A 25,397-nucleotide genomic window follows, 5' to 3' on the forward strand; every position below is an offset into this window, starting at 1 on the left:
AAAAAAAAAAAAAAAAGAAAAGAAAAGAAAAAGAAAAAAGAAAGTATGTTGTCATGGGCTCCCTCAAGTCCTGAAGAGTGATTCCCCTGAGGTCTGTGTGAGCTAGGACGCGGAGTGCTCATTAAGCTAAGCTGGTGCCTCAGTGGGGCTGTGGGAACATAATTAGCTTCTTACCTTTATTTTATACATTAGTCCACCTTGCCTGGCTTTGTCTTCAGGGATTTCTGTCTCTGATTGTGGCCCATCTCCCCCAAATCTTATGACCTGGCACCTAATGCCAAAGTGGTGGGAAGATCTTTAATTCATTTTCTTCTGATAAATTCTGGGAAGAGGGTCAGGAAGCTGGGAAAGGAGACATTGATATTTAACTTCATGCCTTTGAGAGAGTTTTTGCTTGTATATTTCTCTGTGTCATTTGAAAGGAATACTTTGTGTTTCTTACCTCTGTATCCCTGTACATGCTGTCTCTCTACCCAGAACACCATGAGGCTCCTTTTCCCTTTAATCTTTTTCCTGTGATAGTCTCCTTTATCCTTCAGGAGAGGTCAACTCTATCTCAAGAAACCTTCTGCCTTCTCACCTCCCCTTGTCTCCTCACCTTCCCCATTATGGCCTGGATGCCTCTTGCTTGTGTTTCCACAGTCCACTTTAATTACCTCTATCTCTGCCCTTGCTGTAGAGAATGATTATTTCTCATCCATTTATCTGCATATTTCCTCCATCTGACAAAAAATGCCCTCACGTGCTTGCTCATTCACACACACACACGAATTATTTCAAAGCCTGATCTGATCCATATTGGGTGTCTGATAAAGTGGTGGTATGTGGCACCTGTATGTGTTTACATATGTCTGTGTTGATAATGTGGGTTCTTTCTGAAACACCTGAGGTAGGTAAGAGGTAGTCTTACTTGTTTTTCCAGATCTTACTAGAATTGTAGATTTTTAGGGTTTGCTTTGGATTATGGAACAATGTATGTTGCCTTGACCATTAGGGAGGCTTCTGGGTAATTTCCGTAGAGATTCTGGCTGGCCTCTTTACTGTTGTCTGAAAAAACTAGACCAAACATTCGGGGCTGAGGGTAGGATTCTTATTCTCTCCAAAGAACTGATATGAATATGTGTGGGGGGGGGCTAGGTGGGTTCATGCTTGCTCACCTCAGCATTGAGGGGTGTGAAGGTTATATGTTTGTGGTGGTAGGGGTGCTAAAAACCCTTTTATTATTGCAGGATAGGTTAAATAGCTTTTACTAGTCTCAGTAAATTGTTAGCTGAATTTGTGGTTTGGAGGGAAAGATGTGGCTTTATCAACTCGAAAAAAACAAAGCCAGCTTTTGGAGAAGTTATCTCAAGCTACATAGGGACCAAAACTAATAAGCTGGATGCCATGTGGTCTCTTATCTTATCCTTGCCACCAAGGGACTTTTCCAAAACAATCATAGATCCATAGAGCCCAAGAGCATTCTTTGGGCTCTCTATACCTCTGCTTCCAGGAAGGTGGTCATGACAGAAATGAAGGCTATGAGCTATTGGCTGTAAACAAATACACCTGCAGCAGGTTATGAGGCCACCTTTCAACCTTCATTATATCCACTGGAGGTAAGTATTTTTGAGAGTAGGTATTTTCTTAAGGTCTACATGGTAAACCTTGTTCCCTAATGGGGATGAGAATTGGATTAGGCTGTAAGATTAGGTGTAGGGGAACAGCAGGCTGGGTGGGGGTTTGGGGACATCCTGCTTAGTGGTAGCCAGTCAAAGTCCCCCATACAAGCCCAACCAAGGATCATGCCACATTGAAGGTCTGCACTTAGTAGTGAGGCATCTGCCTTCCAACTTCTCACGTGAGTAAGGAGGCCCTCCCTGAATATTCAGATGGATGTTCAGCCACATTATTTGCTATATTTATAGGGTGGGAAGGGAAGACATGGGGGAGCCAGGGAGTCCGAGCTGTTTAGAGAGGAGAGAAGGAAGTTTCAACAATGAGTAGGTTCAGGCTGTGGTACACCCTGGCTGCGCCTTCCTCTTTGAGTTTGTCAGGGGACCTTCCTATGGTGTGAGATCATTTTCTTTTTCAAATGGGCCAAAGCCACTGTAGGCACATTTAAATCAGGGTGCTTTAACAGAAATACCAATGCTGGCATCTAAAACCCATGTGTAATGAGACTTGAGTGACACTTGGGACCTTTTTAAAAATATAATTTTCTTGTGTTTTTGCATTTCCTGGTTTGTTAATCAAGGAAGAACACTGGCATGTCATCTTCCAGTCTCCAAATGTAAGTTAAATTGTCAATTTGGGTTTTTCCAGAAAATTAATTTTTCCAGAAGTGCTTTGAATCATCATCATCTATCTGTAGGCATGGATCCTCCAATTTAGAAGGTGCTCCTAGTGTTACCTAGTTACCCTTCCTGTTCCATTCTGTGAAACTAGGAGATTTACTGTAGATTATTCAGTCTGGTCAGATAGAGAACTGCAGCTCCCTCCCCAGTCAACGAAAGCCACCTCTATGGAGGGGAAGTATGGTAATGACATTATCTTTCCTTAGGCAGCCACGTGTTCTCTGAGAACAGGATGTGGGGAGGGCTGGGCCCCAGTCACAGGGTATGGGGGTGGACACCGGAAAATGGGCTGGTGGTAAGGCAGCGAGGATTAGTGCCTGCCTCCTTGGCTTTGAGAGGCATGAAGAGCTCCTGTATTCTTGATTGTTCACTCATGTGTACACCTCACCCTTGCACATGGCATGTCTGTGTTCTTACCCTAAGAAAGACTGTACCTGAGAAACACTTTGTGTAAGAGCCCCAGATCTTTGGCCTGCAGAAACTGAGTGAGGCGGAGTGAGTGGGTCCCGGCTGCTCACTGTACCAACCCATGCCTTGTGATTCTTTATGACAGCCTGTGGCTTCAGGCCACTTTGGCTAAGCTTTGTTGGGGAGCTGGGCCCCAGTAGATAATGGGCAGCTTTGCTGCTCTTTCTCAGGGCCCCAGTTGTTTCCCTCCCCACAAATGGCTCCTTAGCTGAGGTGATTTGCATGTTCAGCTTCCTTTCAGGCCCCATCCTTCTCTTCTCCCTGCCCCCCACTGTTTCTGCTGGGGACCTTTGGTGATGTGCTGCCTGGGGTGGGGAAAAGAGGATGTAGCTAGCTTCCTGTGCAAAAGAGGGTGGGGCGCCGGCCTTCCTGCCTGTCTGCCCACCCACCCAGTGCTTGAGGAATTGCCTGAAGAGTTCAGTTCAGAGTCACCAGAGGCTGAAGGGCTTTCTTCAGAGTGGAGATTGACCTTTGCTCATGGTGGTCTTGGTCTCTCTCCACAGTTTTCTACTGTGGGAATAGCTGAACACTTTTTTCCTGAAATTGCAAAGCTGAAAGGGCCTTTAGAGGCCAACTAGTCCAACCACTTCACATTACAGATGGGGAAACTGAAGCCCAGAAAGTCATATAAGTGCTATAAGGAATCAGTGGCAAAGCTAGGGATGAGTAGAATTCTAGAAGGTCAGACCTAGAGCTCTCTCCCTCCCCTCAAGCTGTTAATCCAGTGGGTTACAAACTGTTTGGCTGGGCTACCTGGTGAGTTACAGCCTCCCTTCAACCAGAACAGCTCTACTTTTACATACTTCATATTTTGAAGTTTTGTGTGATTTTCAGTTTGGGAGATTGAGGAGGCAGGAAGCTGTTAAAAATGTAATAAAGTCAAAACCACTGAGTAAAACCCAGACATTACAGTTGGGAACACTCAGACCTACAGTGGGAAGGGAGTATCCCAACTTTACTGGGATTGGATTCAGACCCAGTCTCTGAACCACCATTCGTTGCTGGTTGCTCTGAGCTAATGATGTGACTCCTTCTACCACAAGGACTGTTCCTACCCTGTGTTACCAATGCTCTTCTCCTGTCCCAAAGACAGCCTCTTTTGTAGCATCCTAAGACAGACCTGAAGTCCAGAGACTGCTCAGTTTCTTGGGTGAAACAAATGGTAATAGGCAAGCCTTTGGAAGGACCTTTGTGTAGCCTTAAATAAGAGAAGCTTGGAAAGGTAAAGAACAGAATACTAGTAGTTAGGGAGATCAGGGTTCTAGTTCTGTTTCTTTCACACTTGAGCATGTTGTTGTTTACCTCACTGAACCTCCATTTCTCCCTTCTTTAAAATGGTACTTGTCTCGGTCCTGTCTTTTTCTTACAGGGTTTAATTCAATGAGAAAATGCATATGGGCAAGTATCTTTTAAATTGTAGAGCACTGCACACATGGGGCTAGGATTATTGTTGTATACAAGTGAGCCAGAGGCCCTGGAAGAATCTGGGTTGTATAATGGGATTGCAGGAGAAAGGAACTAAAATTTATGAAACATCTACTACATGCCAGGTACCAAGCCAGGTGCTTTTCTATTTGTAAAGGATAAAATGTCATCCTTGCAACACTCTGATGAGGTAGGCATTATTACTCCCATTTTACCTGTAGGAAAACTGAGGCTTTAAGAGGTCTAGGGACTTGTAATGTTCCACAGACTACCTCTACAGCCCAGGGTTTCTATCAGGTATTTGTGAAGAGACCTTAAGAATGCTTAAGAATGTCCTGTGGTTTCTACTGGGGCTTTCTAGCCCACTCCCTGCCTCACTCCAGCCTGTCTCCTCTGGTGGGGATGAGACTGTCTCTTGTTGGCTTCATGTCTCAGTCCTGAACTCTTTATCCTCAGATTTCCTTGGTGGTGCACTGGGCACAATTAGGTGCCCTTGTTTGACCTTTAGCTGATGGGAAGCCCTTTGGGTCAGCCACCTTTTGCCTGATAGTAAGGACGTCCTGCTACCCTGGGGTACTGGTAAGGAGAGCCAGGGATTTGTAGCTAGTCAGACAGACTTGGCTCTTGGTCAAGGTCATGCAGCTAGAAAATAGCAGTTGGTTCCTTTCTTTGAGACTCAGTTTCCTCATTCATAAAATGGGTTTAATAATGCTTAACTTGCATGTGTCTCTTGTCCAGTGTGCTGGTAAATGTTTAACAATCAACTCTTGGGCAAATCCATGATTTTTACTGTTTGCCAATTCCCATGGTATAAATACTCCCACCATGGCTGATTTCAGGCTACCAATATGCAGTCCTTGGTGGAGGAGTTGGGAAGAGATGTGCATGATCAGCTCTACTGCAAGCTGGTTCTAGTGCACCATTGCTAGTCACACCTATTTTAGACTCCTACCCTCACCCTCCAACCTACTCACATCTGTATGCAAATGCAGCATCCTCTCAACCATGCCTCTTCTTTTCCTCAAGTTCCAAGAACATCAAGGAAAGGAAGAGCTTCATTTAAGGTCTGCTCCTTGCCCGAAAGTTCTTCCAGAAAGAGTGAATGTGGAGTGTTTAAGAGGCAGAGAACTCAAGAGGGCTTTGAGTGGGGCCCTAATTATAGCATCATGTTTTGAATGCTGAAGTATCTGAACTGTCTGTTTTCTCCCACTGTTTGATTCTTAGCTAGATGGGACGATGGTTGAAGATCCTGGACAATGGCCTGAGGGTGTGGTGCACTTAGCGTTCTGATTGTGATTTCAAAGTCTCCTCCTCTTCCTGCCATCTGACCATACTTTGCTGGATGCTAAACTCAAGGTCCCAGTCATGGGGATCTCTGGGCCAGAAAGCAGTTTGGATGACCAGACGCCTGGTCCTGTTCTCTCATTTCAACAGCATCAGGGCCATATGTTGTTTCTTTGAACTTTTCAGATGGAAAGAATCACCTGAGGCATTTGTTAAAAATGCTAATTCCCCAGCGTCTCCTCTGGAGAGTCCAATTCAGTAAGCTTAGGGTGGTGTCTAGAAGTCTGGACTTTTTGACCAGTGCCAAATTCTTATAGTAGTAAGCTAAGTTTGGGATATACCTCATTAAGCACTGCACAACACTTCTGCCATGGTAGCATCATTATACCCATGTAACAAGTTGAAATTTAAGAGTTCATGGCTTATTATTGGTAGACCTGGATCTTGAGATCAGGTTTTCAGAACACAAAGCTATGTTGCTCTTACTACAGAGACATTACTTTAGTGCACGGTGGTGTATGTGGTGGTGTGTAGTGATTATTCTAGGTAGGGAGGAGCAGGGATAATCCCTGCACTACTTTACAAATAGGGAGGCCAAGGTACAGAGGGATTTGAGGGCAGTAGCAGAACTGATCACATCCTTGCATCCTTTATCTTTTGTGGATGTGGACTGTATTCAACCCCGGAGAGCCATTTACCAGGTCCAGCAGCCCAGATGTCTCTATAGTTGGCTTTTTTTTTTTTTTTTTTTTTTTTTGACAGAGTCTTGCTCTGTCGCTCATGCTGCAGGACAGTGATGTGATCTCAGCTCACTGCAACCTCCGCCTCCTGGGTTCAAGCGATTCTCCTGCCTCAGCCTCCCAAGTAGCTGAGACTACAGGAATGCGCTGCTACACTCGGCTAATTTTTGTATTTTTAGTAGAGATGGAGTTTCACCATGTTGGCCAGGCTGGTCTTGAACTCCTGGCCTCAAGTGATCTGCCCGCCTTGGCTTCCCAAAGTGCTGGGATTACAGGCGTGATCCACCGCACCCGGTCTTTCAGTTGTTCTTTACTTGTTGTGTTTCCCTTCTATCAGACATCCCTCTAGTCCTATTAACACCATCCCAGGCCAGGCATGGTGGCTCATGCCGGTAATTCCAGCACTTTAAGAGGCAAAGGCGGGCGGATCACTTAAGGCCAGGCGTTCAAGACCAGCCTGGACAACATGGTGAAACCCCTTCTCTACTAAAAATACAAAACTTAGCCAGACATAGTGGTGGGTGCCTGTAATCCCAGCTACTTAGGAGGCTGGGGCAGGGGAATTGCTTGAACCTGGGAGATGGAGGTTGCAGTGAGCCACGATCACGCCATTGCACTCCAGCCTGGGCGACAGAGCGAGACTCTGTCTAAAACAAAACAAAACAAAACAAAACAAAAAAAACAAAAACAAAAAATCCCATAAAACACCATTCCATGAGAGGCTAGTTGGCTCGGGGGGTATAATCTATGCCACCGGCTCCCAAATCTGGCTAGGTCTTGGAATTACCTGAGTTGCTTAACTTCTGATGCATGGTCCCTACTTCTGACCTAGTAAATCAGAATCTCTGTGGACAAGGTTGGGAAATCTATATTTTAAAAATTGACCTCAGGTGATTCTGATAAGCTAGTTTGCAAACCCAGTTTGTGATCTTCTGGATACCATCTGAGGGAGTTTGGAGGTCCCAGTAGGTTGTGTTGAGGGTTGCAGACTTGTATGTGTTACTGGGACATAACTGGAGAAAATGGCAAGGCAGAATCCAGAATAAGGAGGGAAGATCAGGCAGCCTTTGAAAATAATAAGGTAGCATAGGTGCTGTGTTATGCTCTGCCTCTCCATAGGATTCTGCTTCTTGGGGAGGAAATCCCCATCCCTCTCAAGAGATAAAATATTTAAAATAATGCTGGAATATGTGTGTATTTAACTGTTGTGCACGGTTTCACATTGTCTTGCCAACTCGAAGTGTAATCACCTTTTAGTTTTCCCTGAAAGTGAGAGTCCTTTATGCTAGAAGGGCTCTTTAGGGGTCTTCTTGGGCAGCCCCTAGCCCTCTGTAGTGGAACAGGTTTTTGTTTTAAATTATTCCTGACAGGTAGGATATTCGTCATAATATGGCTAAAAGGGGAGTGGTTAGTAATCATCACATTCTACTTATGATGTGTCAAGTACTTTCATGTCTGTTATTATTATTATTTTATGTTTTTATTACTATTAAATTATTTTCTTCCTCCAGTGTCAAACATGTTCTATTATTTTAACTTAAATCTCCCAATAACCCTGTAGTGAGGTCGATATTATTAGACCCGTTTTATAGATTAGGAAACTGAATTTTAGAAAGACGAAGGTCAAAAAGGCTCCAAAGCTCAAAATCCTGATACCATTATTTCCAGAACAAGGGCTCCAGTTTTGTGGGTTCCACAGATACTAGGTTTGGTTCTTAGCTTTACCAGCAAGGTAGTTAGGAAGCCAACCTTAGCCTACCCCTGGGGTTGAAACTGGAGCTTTGCTTTGCTTTTTTTTTTTTTTTTTTTTTTTTAATAGGATCTCTCTCTGTTGCACAGGATAGAGGGCAGTGGCGAGATTTTGGCTCACTACAACCTCTGCCTCCTGTTTTCAAGCAAGCGATTCTCATGCCTCAGCCTCCTGCGTATTAGCAGCTGGGACTACAGGCGTGCGCTACCATGCCCAGCTAATTTTTATACTTTTTGTAGAGACAGAATTTCTCCATTTTGCCCAGGCTGGTCTTCAACTGGGCTCAAGCAGTCTGCTCACCTCACCCTCCCAAAGTGCTGGGATTATAGGCATGAGCCACCACACTCAGCTGGAAACAGAGCTTTTTGATTAGGGCCAGAAGCGTCCCCCTGCAACTGCATATTTGACTAATCCTGGCTTCAGCAGTTTTAATATTCCCATGAGCAATAGATGGAACCCAAGTTTGGGTTTGGATCAGCTCCAGTGTGCTTCAGAAGTATGATACTGGAGGTTGCTGGAGTCTGTTCCTAAGCAGAGGGAATAGAGCCCTCTTCTGGCACCTGGGGCAGAGCTGGCATATTCAGGCAGCCAAAAATGGTCAGTTTCCAGTCTACAAATACTTCCTGTGAAACTTGCTGGCAGGAAGCTGGGTCAAGCAGGAAACTGACGCTAAAGAGTGAAGCTCAGCTAGGTGTGGCCCCGGATAGGGGCTTTGCCCATTTGGAGATTGACTTTATTAATGATGGACCTGCACTCCTTTTATTTCAGCAGCTTTGAAGTTTTATGGGAGTTGAACGAATCTGTTGTTCTTGGCTGCCTAGATATGAACCCATTACTCAAATTCCCTTCCTCTTTCTCTGCTCTGTGCCCTCCTCAATCCCCAGCTTGAGTCTTGGCTATGCCTGTTACTGGGGGCCTTCCCAACCAGTTGCTATTTAAGTTTTTCCAAAGGAAACAGTTCTGGAAACAAGGCTGTCTGAGTTTTCCTTCCATGATGTTTTAAAACATTTAGTCTCCCTAGAATGGGTGGTGGTGATTGTCTCACAGCCTGAAAGTTAGGCCTGCCCTCTGTTGAAAGCTAAACTTCCAAGCAGTGCCAGCTTGGAGTTTTTCACAGAAACAAATTGATCCAGCCTCCTCCACGTAGTTTTTTTAGATCAATAATAGTATGCTTGAAGTATCTACTGTTTTCTAAATGCCAGGCTGGCACTATGGCTTACTAAATAGGCTAGTGGATCAAAAGCCAGTTTTTTTGTTTTTTTTTTTTGAAACGGAGTCTTGTGCTGTCACCCAGGCTGGAGTGCAGTGGCACAATCTCAGTTCACTGCAATCTCCGCCTCCCGGGTTCAAGCAATTCTCCTGTCTCAGCCTCCCTAGTAACTGGGACTACAGGCACACGCCACCATGCCTGGCTAATTTTTTGTATTTTTAGTAGAGACAGGATTTCACTGTATTGGTCAGACTGGTCTCGAACTCCTAACCTCAGGTGATCCACCCACCTGGGCCTCCCAAAGTGCTGGGATTACAAGCGTGAGCCACCGCGCCCAGCCTCAAAAGCCAGGTTTTTAACCCCTCCTCCCACACTGCCTAGCAGCTGTGTGGCTCTGGGCCAGTGCCTCCGTTTCTTTGGACCTCAGTTTCCCCAGCTGTATGTTGCAAGGTTTGAATCGAGTGATCTCTGAGGTCTTTTTCAGGTCTGACAATTTGGAATTCTGGACTGTTTATTTTCTTAGAGGACAAGTTGAAGTTCAGAAGGGAGAAGCCATATGAGATTCTAGGATGCCTGGGTTGAAATAATGAGAAAATGTAAAAAGGAATGGCCATGCTAAGGAGCTGGTGGGACAACCCATGTGCCTAAGAAGGAAAGATGAGTTGGGGCTAGAGAGTATTTGCCCTGGGGATATGGTTTGGCTAAGGTGATTTTGAAAGTAAGAACTGAAGTTAGGTTCGGACACTAAGGAGATGGTTTTCTTCCTGACTTTCACGTGTGGAGAGAAAAACAAGAGGGCTCTACCTGGGCCTGAGGTTGAACAAAAGGCCATGCAATTAAGGCTGGATTAACAAAGAAACTAACTTGCTAAAGTGACATCACTATCTCTGATTTTTTTTCCTTCAATTTTCACCTTTGACCTGAGCTCTGCTCCCACAGGGACGAGGTGGTTTTATTTCCATTGCTAACCATCACACATATGGTAATTGGAGGAGTAACTCCCAGTCTCCAGTATGCCCTTGTCTTCCAGTTGAAATGCTTCTTGAGGAGCTTTGGATGACAGGGCTGGGTCAAAACAAATGAAAGCAGACCCTTGTCTCCCATGCCCTCTGGAGCTGTTGGAGTGGTTGAAGAACTACTGCTAACCCATTAAGCTGTGAGTGAGGTTGGGTGTTGTTGTTCTTTCTAGAAGCTACTGGGAAAAGGCATGGGCATACAAAAGGTTAACCCTAGGCAGGTCTTATGGACCGTATTGAGAGTCTGGAAGAGGTCCTAGTAGATAACTGTACCAGTTACCACTTCCAAGTCAACAGGGAAGAGGCTGGCTTGCTGGGAAGTGAGTGAGTCTGTGAAGGAGGAGGAGGAGGAGCAGAATGGCCCCTAGGCTAAAGATTCAAAGCAAACCTTGTTTTCCCCCTTATGGAAAATAGCTGCTTGAGACAGTGCTGTCATCCAGAGAGGCAAAACAGACCAGGACCTGCCTTGCCCTGCCTTGTCCCCACTCTTAGTAGCAGGAAATGGTGGGAACTGGAGCCTAAACAATAGAGTTTAGCCTCTGACCTGATGAAGGCAGTGTGAGTGACGCTGTGATGACTATTCTTTGGCCAGGGAAGATACTAGAACTCTGGGATTGCGCTAGTAGGGCTCATCCTTCCTCTGGCTTCCCTGCCCCACTTATACTTGCCTTCTTTTCTATACCAGCAGCCCCACTGAAAACCCAGCGGGGGTGGCCCCTGGGGGAGGTGGCAGGTGGGAAATGAGGTCATTGAGCTCAGACCCAATTGGGCTGACTCCCAAGCTCTGCCCCAGTGAGACAAGGGGACCTTCCCAAGCAGTGCTTCCCAGATGTGCCCAGGCTTCCTATGCCAGAATGTTTGAGTCTTAGCCAAAATAGTTGCCAAGGCAGTGTCTGAAGACAACATGACAGGAGAGGTGGGTGGAGTTGTGGAAGGAGCTCCAGGAATGTCCAGAAGACCCGCCTCCACTACTTGTTGGCTTAATAAATGTGACCTCAGTGATGTTAAGTGAGACTGTGTGTGATGAGGCCGACACATTGTTGGCATTCAGTAAGTGTTCATTTCCAACCTTCTGTCACCTGCCTCTATGCACTTCAGTTTTCTCATCTATGAAGTGGGGAAGTTCATCCCCTCGGCTCGGAGGTCCATGCTCCAGGCAAGTTACTTGTAATTATTTGACTTACTTTCTGCTTTTCTCTCTGACTCTTTCAAACTTCTCTCCAGTAAAGAGCCATCTTATAGTTCAGTGACATGGGGTAGGTGAGGGGAAACCATTGACAATCCCTTTTGCTGTAGCTGGGCTACTGCTTACCTGGGTGCTCCTGACAATAGGCAAAGAGAGAGTTGCTTATTTGAAACTGGCAGGCCCGGAGACCAAAGTACCTCAGCTGCTGGTGCCAAGACAGAGGTAGTATCTGGCCTGGTTACTTCTGTGTCTCAGCCCAGCTAACTGGGGACATGAGAGAGATCCCAGTTTGTTGAAGGCTTTGGACAGTGGACCACCGAGATGAATTTGTTTGTGCTTAGCGAAGTGCTTGGTGTGGGAAGTGTCTATGTTGAATTGCTCAGTAAATAACAGTGGGCTTATTGTTCTTGGGCAACGGGTGGGAGGGCCAGGGCATGTGAGAGGATGACACTCCCCCTTCCCCAGACACACATGCAGACATTTTGTTATTGTTCCTTCAACCCTTAATGTTCTCCTGAGACACAGTCTTTGACCTCATGCTGTGCCTAGATCCTCAGGGCCTGGCTTAGGCAGGGATCTAGCCTTATAAACAGTTCTCTGCTGGGGACTACATCTTGAAATGCTACCCCACCCAGGTCAGCTCCTTTATTCCTGTCAAACTGAAGGGCTGACTGAGAATTTTCTGCCAACTTTGGAAACTTCATTTTTAGGTTCTTTCCTCCCAAACAAGACCACTGTCTTCTCTTTGGGGAGAGAGCAGCATCTAGGCCCGAAAAGAAGACCGTGGGTGCCCACTAAGGGTGAGCATCTAGTGGGCCCTCTGTGGCAGTGGGTCTGGGTCTGCAGCCCATCTTGCACTCTTGGATCCCAGATGAATCTAAGAGAGAACAAAGGGATATTTTTGATCAGGACTTCTATCGATCACCTTCAGGCCCCAGCTGTTACTACCCTTACTCCTTGCTACCTCTGACATGTACACAGAAAACAGGAGAGCATAGACCCATGGCCTTGTCCTCATGACTTAACATTTTTTTATTATTTTTTAACCTTTTTTTTTTTTTTTTTTTTTAAATAGAGATGGTCTTGCTATATTGCCCAGGCTGATCTCTAGCTCCTGGCTTCAAGCTGTCCTCCCACCTTGGTCTCCCAAAGTGTTGAGATTTACAGATGTGAGCTGCCGTACCCAGCCTAATTTTGATTTTTTTAACCTGATACATATTAATAAATGCGTACATAAATTGTACATATTTATGGGGTACATAGCAGTGTTTCGATATATACAATATATAGTGATCAGATCAGGGTAATTAGCATACCATCATCTCAAACATTTATCATTTCTTTTTTTGAGACAGGGTCTCACTCTGTCGCCCAGGCTGGAGTGCAGTGGTATGATCTTGGCTCACTGCAACCTCTGCCTCCCAGATTTAAGCGATTCTCCTGCCTCAGCCTCCTGAGTAGCTGGGATTATAGGTGTGTGCCACCATGCCCAGCTAATTTTTGTATTTTTAGTACAGGTGGGGTTTTGCCATGTTGGCCAGGATGGTCTTGGACTCCTGGCCTCAAGTGATCCGCCCGCCTTGGCCTCTCAAAGTGCGAGGATTACAGGTGTGAGACACCATGCTCGGCCGGGTGTTTAACTTTCTGTGCCTGGCTTATTTCACTTAACATAATGTCCTTCAGGCTTATCCCTATTGCTGCAAATGACAGGATTTTATTTATTTATTTATTTATTTTGAGACGGAGTCTTGCTCTGTTGCCCAGGCTGGAGTGCAGTGGCATGATCTTGGCACACTGCAACTTCTGCCTCTCAGGTTCAAGCGATTCTCCTGCCTCAGGCTCCTGAGTAGCTGGGATTATAGGCACACGCCATCACACCTGGCTAATTTTTGTGTTTTTAGTAGAGACGGGGTTTCACTGTGTTGGCTAGGCTGGTCTTGAACTCCTGACTTCAGGTGATCCACCCATCTCGGCCACCCAAAGTGCTGGGATTACAGGCATGAGCCACTGTGGTTGGCCAGGATTTCATTTTTTATGGCTGAATAATATTCCATTATGTATATATGCCACATTTTCTTTTCTTTTCTTTCTTTCTTTCTTTTTTTTTTTTGAGACAGAGTCTCACTCTCTTGGCCAGGCTGGAGTGCAGTGGCACAATCTGGGCTCACTGCAACCTCCACCTCCCGGGCTCAAGTGATTCTCCTGCCTCAGCCTCCTGAGTAGCTGGGATTACAAGCATATGCCACCATGCCCGGCTAATTTGCCACATTTTCTTTATCCATTCATCTGGTTTTGCACACTTGGGTTGATTCCATATCTTGGCTATTGTAATGTGGTGATGCAGTAAACATGAAGGTGCAGATATCTCTTCAATATACTGATTTTTTTTTCCCCTTTGGATAAATGCCTAGTTGTGGGATTGCTGGATTATATGGTAGTCCTATTTTTAGTTTTCTGAGAAACCTCCATACTGTTGTCCATAGTGGTTATACTGGTTTACATTCCTGCTAACGGGACTCACATTTGCTTCTGAGTTAAGTGGAGACAGGAATGGGAATTCTTTTGTGTTTGTTTTTCTTTCCAATTTTTTAAAAACCTAAAGTTATTTATCTCCACAATGAAGTTCAGGAAACCTCAGGCTGCTGTCCCTGGGGAAGAAGACACAGTGGAATGGCAGAAACCCTGAGTAGGGATTCAGAAAAAAATAGGTTCTGGTTGGGTTTCAGCTCACACTTTCAGATTTTGGTAGAGCCCTTGTACTAGGGTGATCCACTAGGAGGGAGGAAGCATGGGCAACCCTAGCCTCTCTGACATGCTTATTCATCATTCAGGATGGGCCCTTCTTTACCAACTGATTTATTTAAGAAATATTTGTTTAACGAATATTTGATTACATACTTTGGGCCAGCACTGGGCTCCACCCTTGACTGGTGCCCTGAAGATGCTGGATTGGCATGATCTACAATTGACATGATCTGTACGAGACACTGGCTTGCTTCCTTTGAAAATTATTTCCAATATTGAGAATTAAAGGGAACTTGTGGGTTTTGGAATATGTCCCTGGAATCCCACCCCTTCCCCTTTCCTTAATTTCCTTCCTGGGTGTTTTCTTCCAAAAAGCCCAGCTCTGATTGTGCCCCACTCTGCCTGGAACTTCTAGACTGGCTGGCCACTGCCAACAGGATTAAGGCCCAGCCTTCTAGAGCAGCCTTCAATGCCCTCTACCTACCTTCCTAGACTCTGCCCTCTCTTCACTTTGCAGGCCTCATTCACCCTGGAGTAGGTGTACATACTGACTTCTAAAGGGGCCATCTGCATCCTTGCCTCCCTCTGGGCCATCATACATGTTGTTTTCTCTATCTGGGACATTTGAGTGCTCTTGTCCCTACCCACACAGTCTTTCTTTTCCACAATCCAACTTATTCTTTGGAATCAGTGCAAACACCACTTTGAACTGTGGTTCCTAATTTCCATGAAAGGTTTCCTCTGTTCTTCTGTTATGGCACTTCTCAGGGTCTCCCTTGTACATTTTAGTTTTTGTGTTTTTCAGTAAGTGCCTTGAGATCAGGGACTGGTTCTACTGCTCTGTTCCAACCATAGTTCCTTAAACATTGTGTTCCATTAATATTGGGTGAATTGAAATGAATTTATAGGAAGCTCCTTAACCTGGAGTCTTCAGACCTCTATGGGGTCCATGGATAGAATTTGAAGTGGGAAGGATATATGAACTTGGGTGGAGGAAAATAACTTATTTGTTTTTTTACCAACCTCTGCTTTGTAATTTAGCCATTTGTTCAATTATGAATGTAGGCAAATAAAAATAAAAATAAAAATAAAAATAAAAATAAAATAAAGGCAGCAGTAATGGCAGTACCCATGACCTTGTTACCAACTCTTAGGTTGTGGAGTGTTTTCCTGGATTCTACCATTTTTTTTTTTAGTTTGCTTAATAATAGAAGTTTATATAGAAACTATGTAATATACTTCTTTTTTTTTTTAGATGAAGTCTTGCTCTATCACCGAGGCTGGAGTGCATTGATGTGATCTCGGCTCACTGCAGCCTCTGCCTCCTGGGTTCAAGCGATTTTCCTGCCTCAGCTTCTGGAGTAGCTGGGACTGCAGGCATGCACCACCATGCCCGGCTAATTTTTGTATTATTATTTTTATTTTGAGGTGGAGTTTTGCTCTTTTTGCCCAGGCTGGAGTGCAGTGGCATGATCTCAGCTCACTGCAACCTCTGCCTCCCAGGTTCAAGCGATTCTCCTACCTCAGCCTCCCAAGTAGGTGGGATTATAGTCATGTCCTACTATGCCCAGCTAATTTTTTGTATTTTTACTAGAGGTGGGGTTTCACCATGTTTGTCAGCTGGTCTTGAACTCCAGACATCAGGTGATCCTCCTGCCTCGGCCTCCCAAAGTGCTGGGATTATAGGCGTGAGCCACCGTGCCTGGCCTAATTTTTGTATTTTTAGTAGAGATGGGGTTTCACCATGTTGGCCACGCTGGTTTCGAACTCCTGACCTCAAGTAATTCGCCTGTCTTGGCCTCCCAAAGTCCTGGGGTTACAGGCGTGAGACACCACACCTGGCCCCTAATGTACATATTTTTATATCACAATTAGTTATTGTATATTTGTCAAAATATTATTTGTGCTCAATACATGTTTGAAATTACAGTGGCAATAACTAACTAATAAGACCTAGTGCTAGGTAATTACTTAATGTGGTAATAAGCACATATTATTAGATTTTGATTTACATTTCAATTGTTTCAATATAATTTTGTTTTATTGTGTCTACTTTATTTCATGCATTTACAAATATTCTGAGAAGGGGTCCATAGGCTTCACTAGACAGGCAAGAATGATTCATGGCACAAAAAAGTCAAGATGTCAAATATCCCCATCTGTGTGTGTGTATATTATGCTGTATCTATCTCCAATATCCCCTTGTTTGGTACCCATTCATTTAGCCAACATCTTGTGTGAGTACCCATTGAATCTTGAGTACTGGAAAGGTAATTCTAAGTAAGATGTAAACTTTGAGGTGAGAATGAAGCCTATTGTTCTAAAAGCCCACTGCCCCCTTTCTATTCTCTCCTGTTCCTTCAGTCATTGGTGTTTTGAGGTCACCCCTGACCCGGCTCAAGGGTGATTTGCGGCTGGATATAGCATGGTGCCCTTCAAATTCCAGTCCAATGGCCCCATCCTACTTTATGAGGGCCCATTCTATAGGGGTCACTGACTTGGCAGGAAGCCTAGGGTAGTACCAAATCAAAGTGGCTAACCTTGCCTTACTCCCACTGGGGTACTTGCCTTACTTGTTCCTGCCTTCAGGGCCTTTCCTGTCCCATTGTCAATCCTAAAATAGATTTCCTCCTTGGCTCCCTAGTGAGATTTATTTACAAAGTTGTTTTCTGGGCCTGATCCTCATAGTAATTGTTTATCTGGCAAAATGGCTGCCTGGCCCCCTCTTCCCTGCTCCTGACCCGTGTGTCCAGGAAAGTCCTAGGGGTTCAAAGACTGGTAAGGCTTAATGTCTTACTCACTCCATGGAAATTTGCATCTTTGGCAATACTATATCTAGTGCTTTCCCTCAATACTATTAGTAGTATGTGACCACCTTAGAAAATGTAGAATTTTTTTTTTTTTTTTTTTTTTTTTTTTTTTTTTTTTTTTTTAGTTTAAAGAAGGGAGAAAGCATCCATAAGATCACCACCCCAAAACCAAGCCTGACTATTACTTGTACAAGATTCCAATCATCCCTCTATGTATACATTTTACAAAGTTGAGCTCATGGACTCTATGAGATACTGTTTACACTTCCTCATTCAATATTACTAAAGTGTCTTCCCTAAGCATGAAATTGTCTTCATAAAGGTTTTATATGACCATATAACAAGCCATCTTGTGGCTGTACTATATACATTATTTAAGCAAAATGTCTAACAACTAAAAATCAATCTTTTATTTCTTTTAATGGTAGACTTTTGCACTCTGTAAGAGGAATTTAGTATATTGGTTTACATTGTGAGGTTTGGATTTAGACCTGGATTCAAACCCTGTCTCCCCTGCTTAATAGCAATGTGACTTTAGACAAATACCTATTTCTTTATCTCCAATGTGGAGATAATGCTCTACTTCACAGGGTGATTATTGATGTTAAATGGGGTAGTACATATGAAGTGCCTGGTGAGTAGCAAGTCTTGATACAGGAAAGCTGCTGCCTGTTACTATTGCTACTGCTACCATTACTACTGAGTTTTCAGCCAAAGGAATAAATCTCTAATTATGAAATTTCAGCTATCATTGACCTAGGTTTGGGGATCTATTTGTAAAGGTGGTGAATATTTTTTCTAGTGACCGTGAAGTCATATGTGTGTGGCTGTCTCTTATTTTGGTCTGGGCCTGTTTCTGGACCTTTGTCTCCCTACTGACTTGGCTTTGGTAGCACCTCTATGCTGCCCATACCCACCCCTACTGAGGCCCCCTTCCCCTCTTGAGTCTAAGAAAGCCAATGAGACATAAATATAGGAAGCATTAACAATGCAAGGCAGTATATAGAACCACAGACATCAGCACTGAAATGGTCTTTGGACCATTTATCTTGTTTAATTGGCTGCCCTTCATCTCATTCCTGCCTTTGCACAGGTGAGGGAAACTAAGGCCCAAGAAAAGGACAGGAGTTATCTACGGTTGTAGATTTGACCAGTTACATGCTAGGCTTGGAATCCAGTGTTCTTCTTTGTTTTTAATTTTTATTTTAAGTTCAAGGGTACATGTGCAGGTTTGTCATATAGGTAAACTAGTGTCATGGGGATTCATTGTACAGATCATTTTATCACCCAGGTATTAAGCCTAGTACCCATTAGTTATTAATATTTTTTCCTGATCATCTCCCTTCTCCCACCCTCCACCTTCTGTGTGTCCATATGTTCTCATCATTTAACTCCCACTTATAAGTGAGAACATGTGGTATTCTGCAACCTCTGCCTCTCGGGTTAAAGCGATTCTCATGCCTCAACCACCAAAGTAGCTGGGATTACAGGTGTGTACCACCTTGCCTGGCTAATTTTTGTATTTTTAGTAGAGGTGGGGTTTTGCTATATTGTCCAGGTTGGTCTAGAACTCCTGGCCTTAAGGGATGTGTCCACCTTGGCCTCCTAAAGTGCTGGGATTACAGGTGTGAGCCACCACGCCCAGCCTGGCATTTGATTTTCTGTTCCTGCATTAGTTTGCTAAGGATAATGACTTCTACTCTATTCATGTTCCTGCAAAGGACATGATCTTGTTGTTTTTTATGGCTGCATAGTATCATACATTTCCTTTATCCAGTCTACCATTGATTGGCATTTAGGTTGATTCCATGTCATTGCTATTGTGAATAGTGCTTCAATGCACATGTGCGTGCATGCATCTTTATGATAGAATGATTTATATTCCTTTGGGTATATACCCAGCAATGAGATTGCTGGGTTGAATGGTAGTTTTGTTTTCAGGTCTTTGAGAAATTGCCACACTGTTTTCTACCATGGTTGAACTAATTTACACTCCCACCAACAGTGTATAAGGGTTCCCTTTTCTTTGCAATCTCACCAGCACCTGTTTTTTTTATTATTATTATTATTTAATAATAGCCATTCTGACTTGTGTGAGATGGTATCTCATTGTGGTTTTGATTTGCATTTCTCTAATGATGTTAGTTTGTTATATATGCTGCTTGGCCACATGTATGTATGTCTTCTTTTGAAAAGTATCTCTTCATATCCTTTGCCCACACTTTAATGGGGTGTTTGTTTTTTTTCTTGTAAATTTGTTGAAGTTCCCTATAGATGCTGGATATTAGACCTTTGTAAGTTGCATAGTTTGCAAATATTTTATCTGGTTCCATAAGTTGCCTGTTTACTCTGCTGATGGTTTCTTTTGCTGTACAGAAGCTCTTTAGTTTAGTTAGATCCCATTTGTCAATTTTTGCTTTTGCTTCAATTGCTTTTGGCATCTTCGTTATGATATCTTTATCCATTCCTATGTCCAGAACGGTATTGCCTAGGTTTTCTTTCAGGATTTTTTTAATTTTTGAGTTTTACATTACTTTTACATTTAAGTCTTTAATACATCTAGAGTTGATTTTTAAATATGGCATAAGGATGGGGTCCAGTTTCAATCTTCTGCATGTAGCTAACCAGTTATCCCAGCACCGTTTATTGAATTGGGAGTCCTTTTTCCATTGCTTGTTTTTGTGGACTTCATCAAATATCAGATGGTTGTAGGTGCATGGCCTTATTTCTGGGCTATTCTACTCCATTGGTCTCTGTCTGTTTTTGTACCAGGACAATGCTGTTTTGGTTACTGTAGCCCTCTAGTATCATTTGAAGTTGGGTAGCATGATGCCTCCAGCTTTGTTCTTTTTGCTTAGGATTGCCATGGTTATTCAAGCTGCTTTTTTTTTGTTTCCATATGAATTTTAAAACAGTTTTTCCTTGTTCTGTGAAGAATGTCATTGGTAGTTTGATAGGAATAGCATTGAGACTATTCTATAAATTGCTTTGGGCAGTATCACCATTTTAATGATATTGATTCTTCCTATTCATGAGCATGGACTGTTTCTCCATTTGTTTGTGTCATCTCTGATTTCTTTGAGCAGTGGTTTGTAGTTCTCCTTGTAGAGATCTTTCACTTCCCTAGTTAGCTGTATTCCTAGGCATTTATTCCTTTGTGGCAGTTCTGAATGGGATTGCCTTCCTGATTTGGCTCTTGGCTTGACTGTTGTTGGTGTATATGAATGCTAGTGACTTTTGTATGTTGATTTTTGTATACTGAGACTTTGCCGAAGTTGTTTATCAGATTAAGGAGCTTTTTGGCTGAGACTATTGGAGTTTCTAGATATAGGATCATGCCATCTGCAAACAAGGATAGTTTGACTTCCTCTCCTCTTGCTTGGATGCCCTCTATTTCTTTCTCTGGTCTGATTGTTCTGGCCAGGACTTCTAATACTATGTTGAATATGAGTGGGTGAGAGAGGGCATTCTTGTCTTGTGTCGGTTTTAAAAGGGAATGCTTCCAGCTTTGGCCCATTCAGTATGATGTTGGTTGTGGATTTGTCAGATGGCTCTTATTATTTTGAGGTATACTCCTTCAATGCCTAGTTTATTGAGAACTTTTAACACAAAGGGGTGTTGGATATTACTGAAAGCTTTTTCTGCCCTTTAGATTATCATGTGGAACCCAGTGCTCCTTATCCTGCTATTAATTTGCCTCTGCAATTGTTTACCAGTGCTGTAGATAATCCAGGTAGATCAGAGGTGAGAAGAGAACCCTGTGAGCTGAAGCTGGCTAGTATAGATGGAAAGGCCTTCCTGGAAGAAGTACAGTTATCATTTGCCTGCTCTTAGTTGTAGGATGATTTGCATTCTTTTTTAAAATTTTTTTTTAGAGAAAGTCTCACTCTGTTGCCCAGGTTGGAGTGCAGTGGTGTGATCTCAGCTCACTGCAACTTCTACCTTCTGGGTTCCAGCAATTCTCATACCCCAGCCTCCCAAGTAGCTTTAACTACAGATGTGCACCACCATGCCTGGCTAATTTTTGTATTTTTAGTAGAGGTGGGGTTTTGCCATGTTGCCCAGGCTGGTCTCAAACTCCTGGCCTCAAGCAATCTACCCACCTCAGCCTCCCAAAGTGCTGGGATTACAGGCATGAGGCACTGCGCCCAGCCTACATTCTTGTCTGTTCTTTGGTAAGTATTGCTCTGTGACTGTGTTGTTTGTCTTCAGTAAGCTGCTTGGGAGCAGGGGTTGTGTTCGGGTCAATATTCTCCCTTCATCCCTGTCAATATTCAAGTTGCTCAGGCTCTTAGCATCCTAGCTCTCTCCTTTGTGGTTGAGCAAAGACACTTGTCTCAGGCTCTGTTGAACACAGAGCCAGATGACTAACCTGCTTCCTTTGATCTCATCCTAGATCAGTGTGCGTGTGACCACCATGGATGCAGAGCTGGAGTTTGCCATCCAGCCCAACACCACCGGGAAGCAGCTATTTGACCAGGTAAGGTGGAGATTCCTTAGCCTCCTCTCCTTCTCCCAGTAGCTTCCACCACAATGCCAACAATCCATGCCTTTTGCCTCTTGTCAAAGAATCTCTCTTCCTGTTCACTCCAAGATAGGTCAAAATGAAGGCTGATTCCAGCCTTAATATAAAAGGAGGCAAAGTTTAACTTTGGCAACCTGCACCCTATGGTCCTGATTAATTTTATCTTTGGTCCTGAATAAGGGAGAAAAGAAAAGGGTGTATATTCTATGCTAGATGCTTTAAAAATCTTAGCATATGGAGCCTTCCTTTCAACTCTGAAACATGTAAGTGATGTCTTCTCCATTTTAATGATGAGGCTCAGAAGTTAAATAAATTAATTGCACCCAAATGATATTTGACTGGGATTTGCACCCCATATTCTTGCCACTGCACCACACTGCCTCTGTCTCATGTTTTTACTTCCTAGTAGAAGGAAACTAACTTACTCTCCTCGAAGTAGTAAGCTCTATGTACATTTCTCTCAAAAGAATGTTGGGACTTAGGACAACATGGGAGGTGATAGATGCAGTAGGAGGCTGCTTCATCTCCTGCAGGCATGCCATGAAGATAATTGCTTACTCGCCATAGTGAAGTGGTCATTCCCATCTCCAACCCAAGGGATGTCCCTTTGTTGTGAATAATTATTGTCAGAAAGGATGTATTGTATACTATAATAAGCAGATGGGAGCTACAGACAATTTTTGCATTCAAGGGAATGTGCCATCTGTGGCCAGACTTCTAGGAGCAAAAATGAGGCTCCCATTTCCAGAGGCTGGGACCTCACCAGACAGGCCATTATCCCATTTCTCCACCAGCCTCCAATGAGGTAGAGGTCTGAGTTATTGTCTGGGATGTTAGGCTGCATATCGCCCTGATGGATTCTCCAGGCCCTCTTGCTTCCCTTTCTTCCTTGCTCTCTGTATCCTTCTACCATATGAGAACTTCCCCAGGGTTGGGGAGAGGAAGAAAGAAAGAAGGAGGTTGTGTTCAAATAAGCTAATTCTATTCCTGTGAGTACTCCTGACTGGTGAGAGAAAAGACAAGAGTAGAATGGAGACAGGGGTAGGAGAGGGCTAGAAATTTGAGAACAGCTTGTGTACGCCTTCTGAGTTCTTATTACATAGAGTGGGAAAATTATTTTCTGTGGCTAATACAGATGAGAGTTAACATTTATCCAGGACTCAGTGTATGCTAAGTATTATGATAAGCATTTGACTATAACAAAGCTCTGTGAGTGCATGAATTAGTACTGGCACATTTTGCAGATGAGGATGCAAAATCCTCATTTTCCTAGTTAGACCCTGGGAAAATTATTGAACTCTCTGGGTTGGTATCCTCATCCCCCCAACCACTACCCACCAAAAAAAAAAAAAAAATCTAATACTTACCTCACAGATTTTTGTGAGTATATTATGTTTTGTATCTTACCTGTTACTCAAAAAACTGATTATAGTGGCATATAAGGATATCTAATCCAAAAAGATAAATTAGAAATCGGTGAGAAAGATAAGAAAACACAAATAGGAAAGAAAGTGTTAGCTGGAAGAAAGCATCCAGCATATAGTAGAGAAGTAATAAATGATGGTTCTCTTTCCAATACCATTGTGCTTCTTGTATTATTAATTGAGCTGGAGTTGACGTGATGTGGTGACTCATGTCTGTAATCCTAACACTGAGATGGGAGAATTGCTTGAGCCCAGGGGTTCGAGACCAGCCTGGGTAACATAGTGAGACCCTGTCTCTACAAAAAATTTAAAAATTAGCCTGGCATGGTGGTGCACACCTATAGTCCCAGCTACTCAGGAGATTGTGCCAGGAGGGTTGCTCAAGCCCAGGAGTTCAAGGTTACAGTGAGCTATGATCATGCCACTGTACTCCAGCCTAGGTGACAGAGCAAGACTCTGTCTCAAAAAAAAAAAAAAAAAAAGTGAAGAAAAATAATCTAGAATTGGGAAAGTTGGGAGATGGGCTTAATGATCCTCAAAATATCTAACTTTAGATTTAGGTGGAATTTACTTCTCTGGAGTTTGTTTTGTGTTTGTTTTACTTTGAATGGCAAAGTGTAATCATTGATACTTAATTTGTGAAAATACAAATTAGTCTGAGGAATATTTAAATATAAGTTTACTACAATTCAAGTAATGTGCTTACATTCACATAGCTCACAAGTGATTACGGTGCTAGTCTGGAATGACTAAATGCATTCGAATTATAATTGTGCTTTTCATTCTCCCTTCGCAAGGAGGTTATATTGGAGAACTTTTAAAGGGACAGTCTAGTGAAGTCAAAAGGGCCTGAATAGACAGCCATGAATCTTGGGCTCTAGGGCTGGCCCTGTCACTAACTCCCTGTGATACAAACATTTCCCTTCTTTGGGCCTCAGTTTCTCATCTGTACAATGCCTAACTTGTTTCTCAAATCTGGTTATCTCTCAAAAAATTTATCTGGCATTTATTTGTGCATTCCATCTCCCTTTCTCTCCCATTTCTGTTCCTAGTATTGGGATTTCAGACAATCCTTTTCTGTAAAAAGGAGGGAAATGCGTCACCTGAGTATGATCAGCTGCTGGCATATGTGAGGAGGTAGGGCTAGCTGGCAAGGGATCATCTCTTCCTTGACAGGCTTCTTACTATCTCTAAGACAAAAGAGAGGAGGTGTCCATAGAATACATATGCTTTTGGGCCCTTTGTTTTAGATAGATGTTTTGCTATCATTCTGGGTAGCAGCTATTAGAGAGGGAGGAGGTTAGTCAGTGCAGATTTTACAGACCAGCTGGGAGCCAGAGGCTCCTTTGACATTTACCTATACTCCTTCCAAGAGCCCTGATTCTAATTCCCCCTCCCAAACCAGATGATGCCATCCCCTACCCTCAACACTGGGGGCTTTGTGTATGTGCATTGCAGGGGGATGGCTGTGGAGGGTGAGGAAGGCATGATTTGGAGCCTGTGGGGGGCAGAAAAATTCTTGAACAAAGAGGTTTATTAACTTCAAAAAACCTCAGTGCCTGGTAGTTTTTGTTAGTGTTGGTTTGGTTTGTGTGCTGTGGGTGTGGATTTGAGGGAAGCCCAGGTAGTAGGGAACCCTGGCCAGATTGGTATGCTAGTTCTGAATGCTACTGCTTCCAAAACAAAGCCTTTGAGAGACTTGGAAACCAAGAAGTCCATGACTTCCCATCATTGTTATCTTGAGAAGTATTATTTATTCAACACATACTATGGACTATCCCTGGCTAGGCGCTTTAATCCTCACAATGATCCTGCCTCTGCGAGGTGAAAGAACATACCCTAGGTCATGTAGTTAGTAAGTTGTGATATGAATTTTGAATACAACTCTGATCACAAAACTATACTTTTCCTGCACTGCACTACTCTGTTTGGGGTGATTGAGAGTATTTAACTTAGAGAAGACTCAAGGAATATATGCTTTCTGTATTCAGACCTCTGAAGGACTGCCATAAGAAGGAGAGGGGTAGTCACATTCTGTAAGTCAGAGGGACAGAGGTGAACCCCACAGGTGAAAAAATACAGGGAAAAAGATTTGAACTCAAGGAATTGAGCATTTGGCCCTCTTGAGGCCAAGGCAGGTCAGGTCAGGAATCAGTAGAGGTATGTGTTCATAGGCAGTTGGAGGATGTGAGCTCTTCTCTCTCTAACTTGATGAGGCATAACGGAGGAAGTCCGTTCTCTCTGACCTTTGGGACCCATCATTCAAGGAGGCCCTCCTGGTGGAGCCTGGGCCTGGGAGGAAGGAGCTAGACTCCTTGGCAGGAATTGGCAAAAGCTCTACAGTCATCCTGGAACACAGCAGTCATCTGGCCGATGACTAGAGAGGAAGCCAACCAAAGAGGAAGTACTCCTTGGCACTAGCAATAAATAATAGGCAACAATGGGATGCCATAGCTTGAGGAGGTCTAGGGCCTGGTG

The 25,397-nt window shown here is 43.6% G+C and overlaps 1 protein-coding gene across 4 annotated transcripts in view; it reads left to right on the plus strand.

Annotated features, from left to right (window-relative positions):
- The window catches only part of MSN (moesin), a 185,551-nt gene that overhangs the window by 139,088 nt on the left and 21,066 nt on the right, over positions 1–25,397 (plus strand). For 2 of the 4 annotated variants that reach the window (XM_011966284.1, XM_011966285.1), the window contains exons 1-2: positions 18,428–18,444; positions 21,372–21,450. In XM_011966284.1, coding sequence (XP_011821674.1) covers positions 18,428–18,444; positions 21,372–21,450 — 96 coding nt within the window. Of the gene's footprint in view, positions 1–18,427; positions 18,445–21,366; positions 21,451–25,397 lie in introns of those variants that run through there. The other 2 variants (XM_011966282.1, XM_011966283.1) reach the window with 1 other exon arrangement.

The sequence above is a fragment of the Mandrillus leucophaeus genome, unplaced genomic scaffold (assembly GCF_000951045.1).
Source record: "Mandrillus leucophaeus isolate KB7577 unplaced genomic scaffold, Mleu.le_1.0 Scaffold753, whole genome shotgun sequence".
Classification (NCBI taxonomy): Eukaryota; Metazoa; Chordata; class Mammalia; order Primates; family Cercopithecidae; genus Mandrillus; species Mandrillus leucophaeus.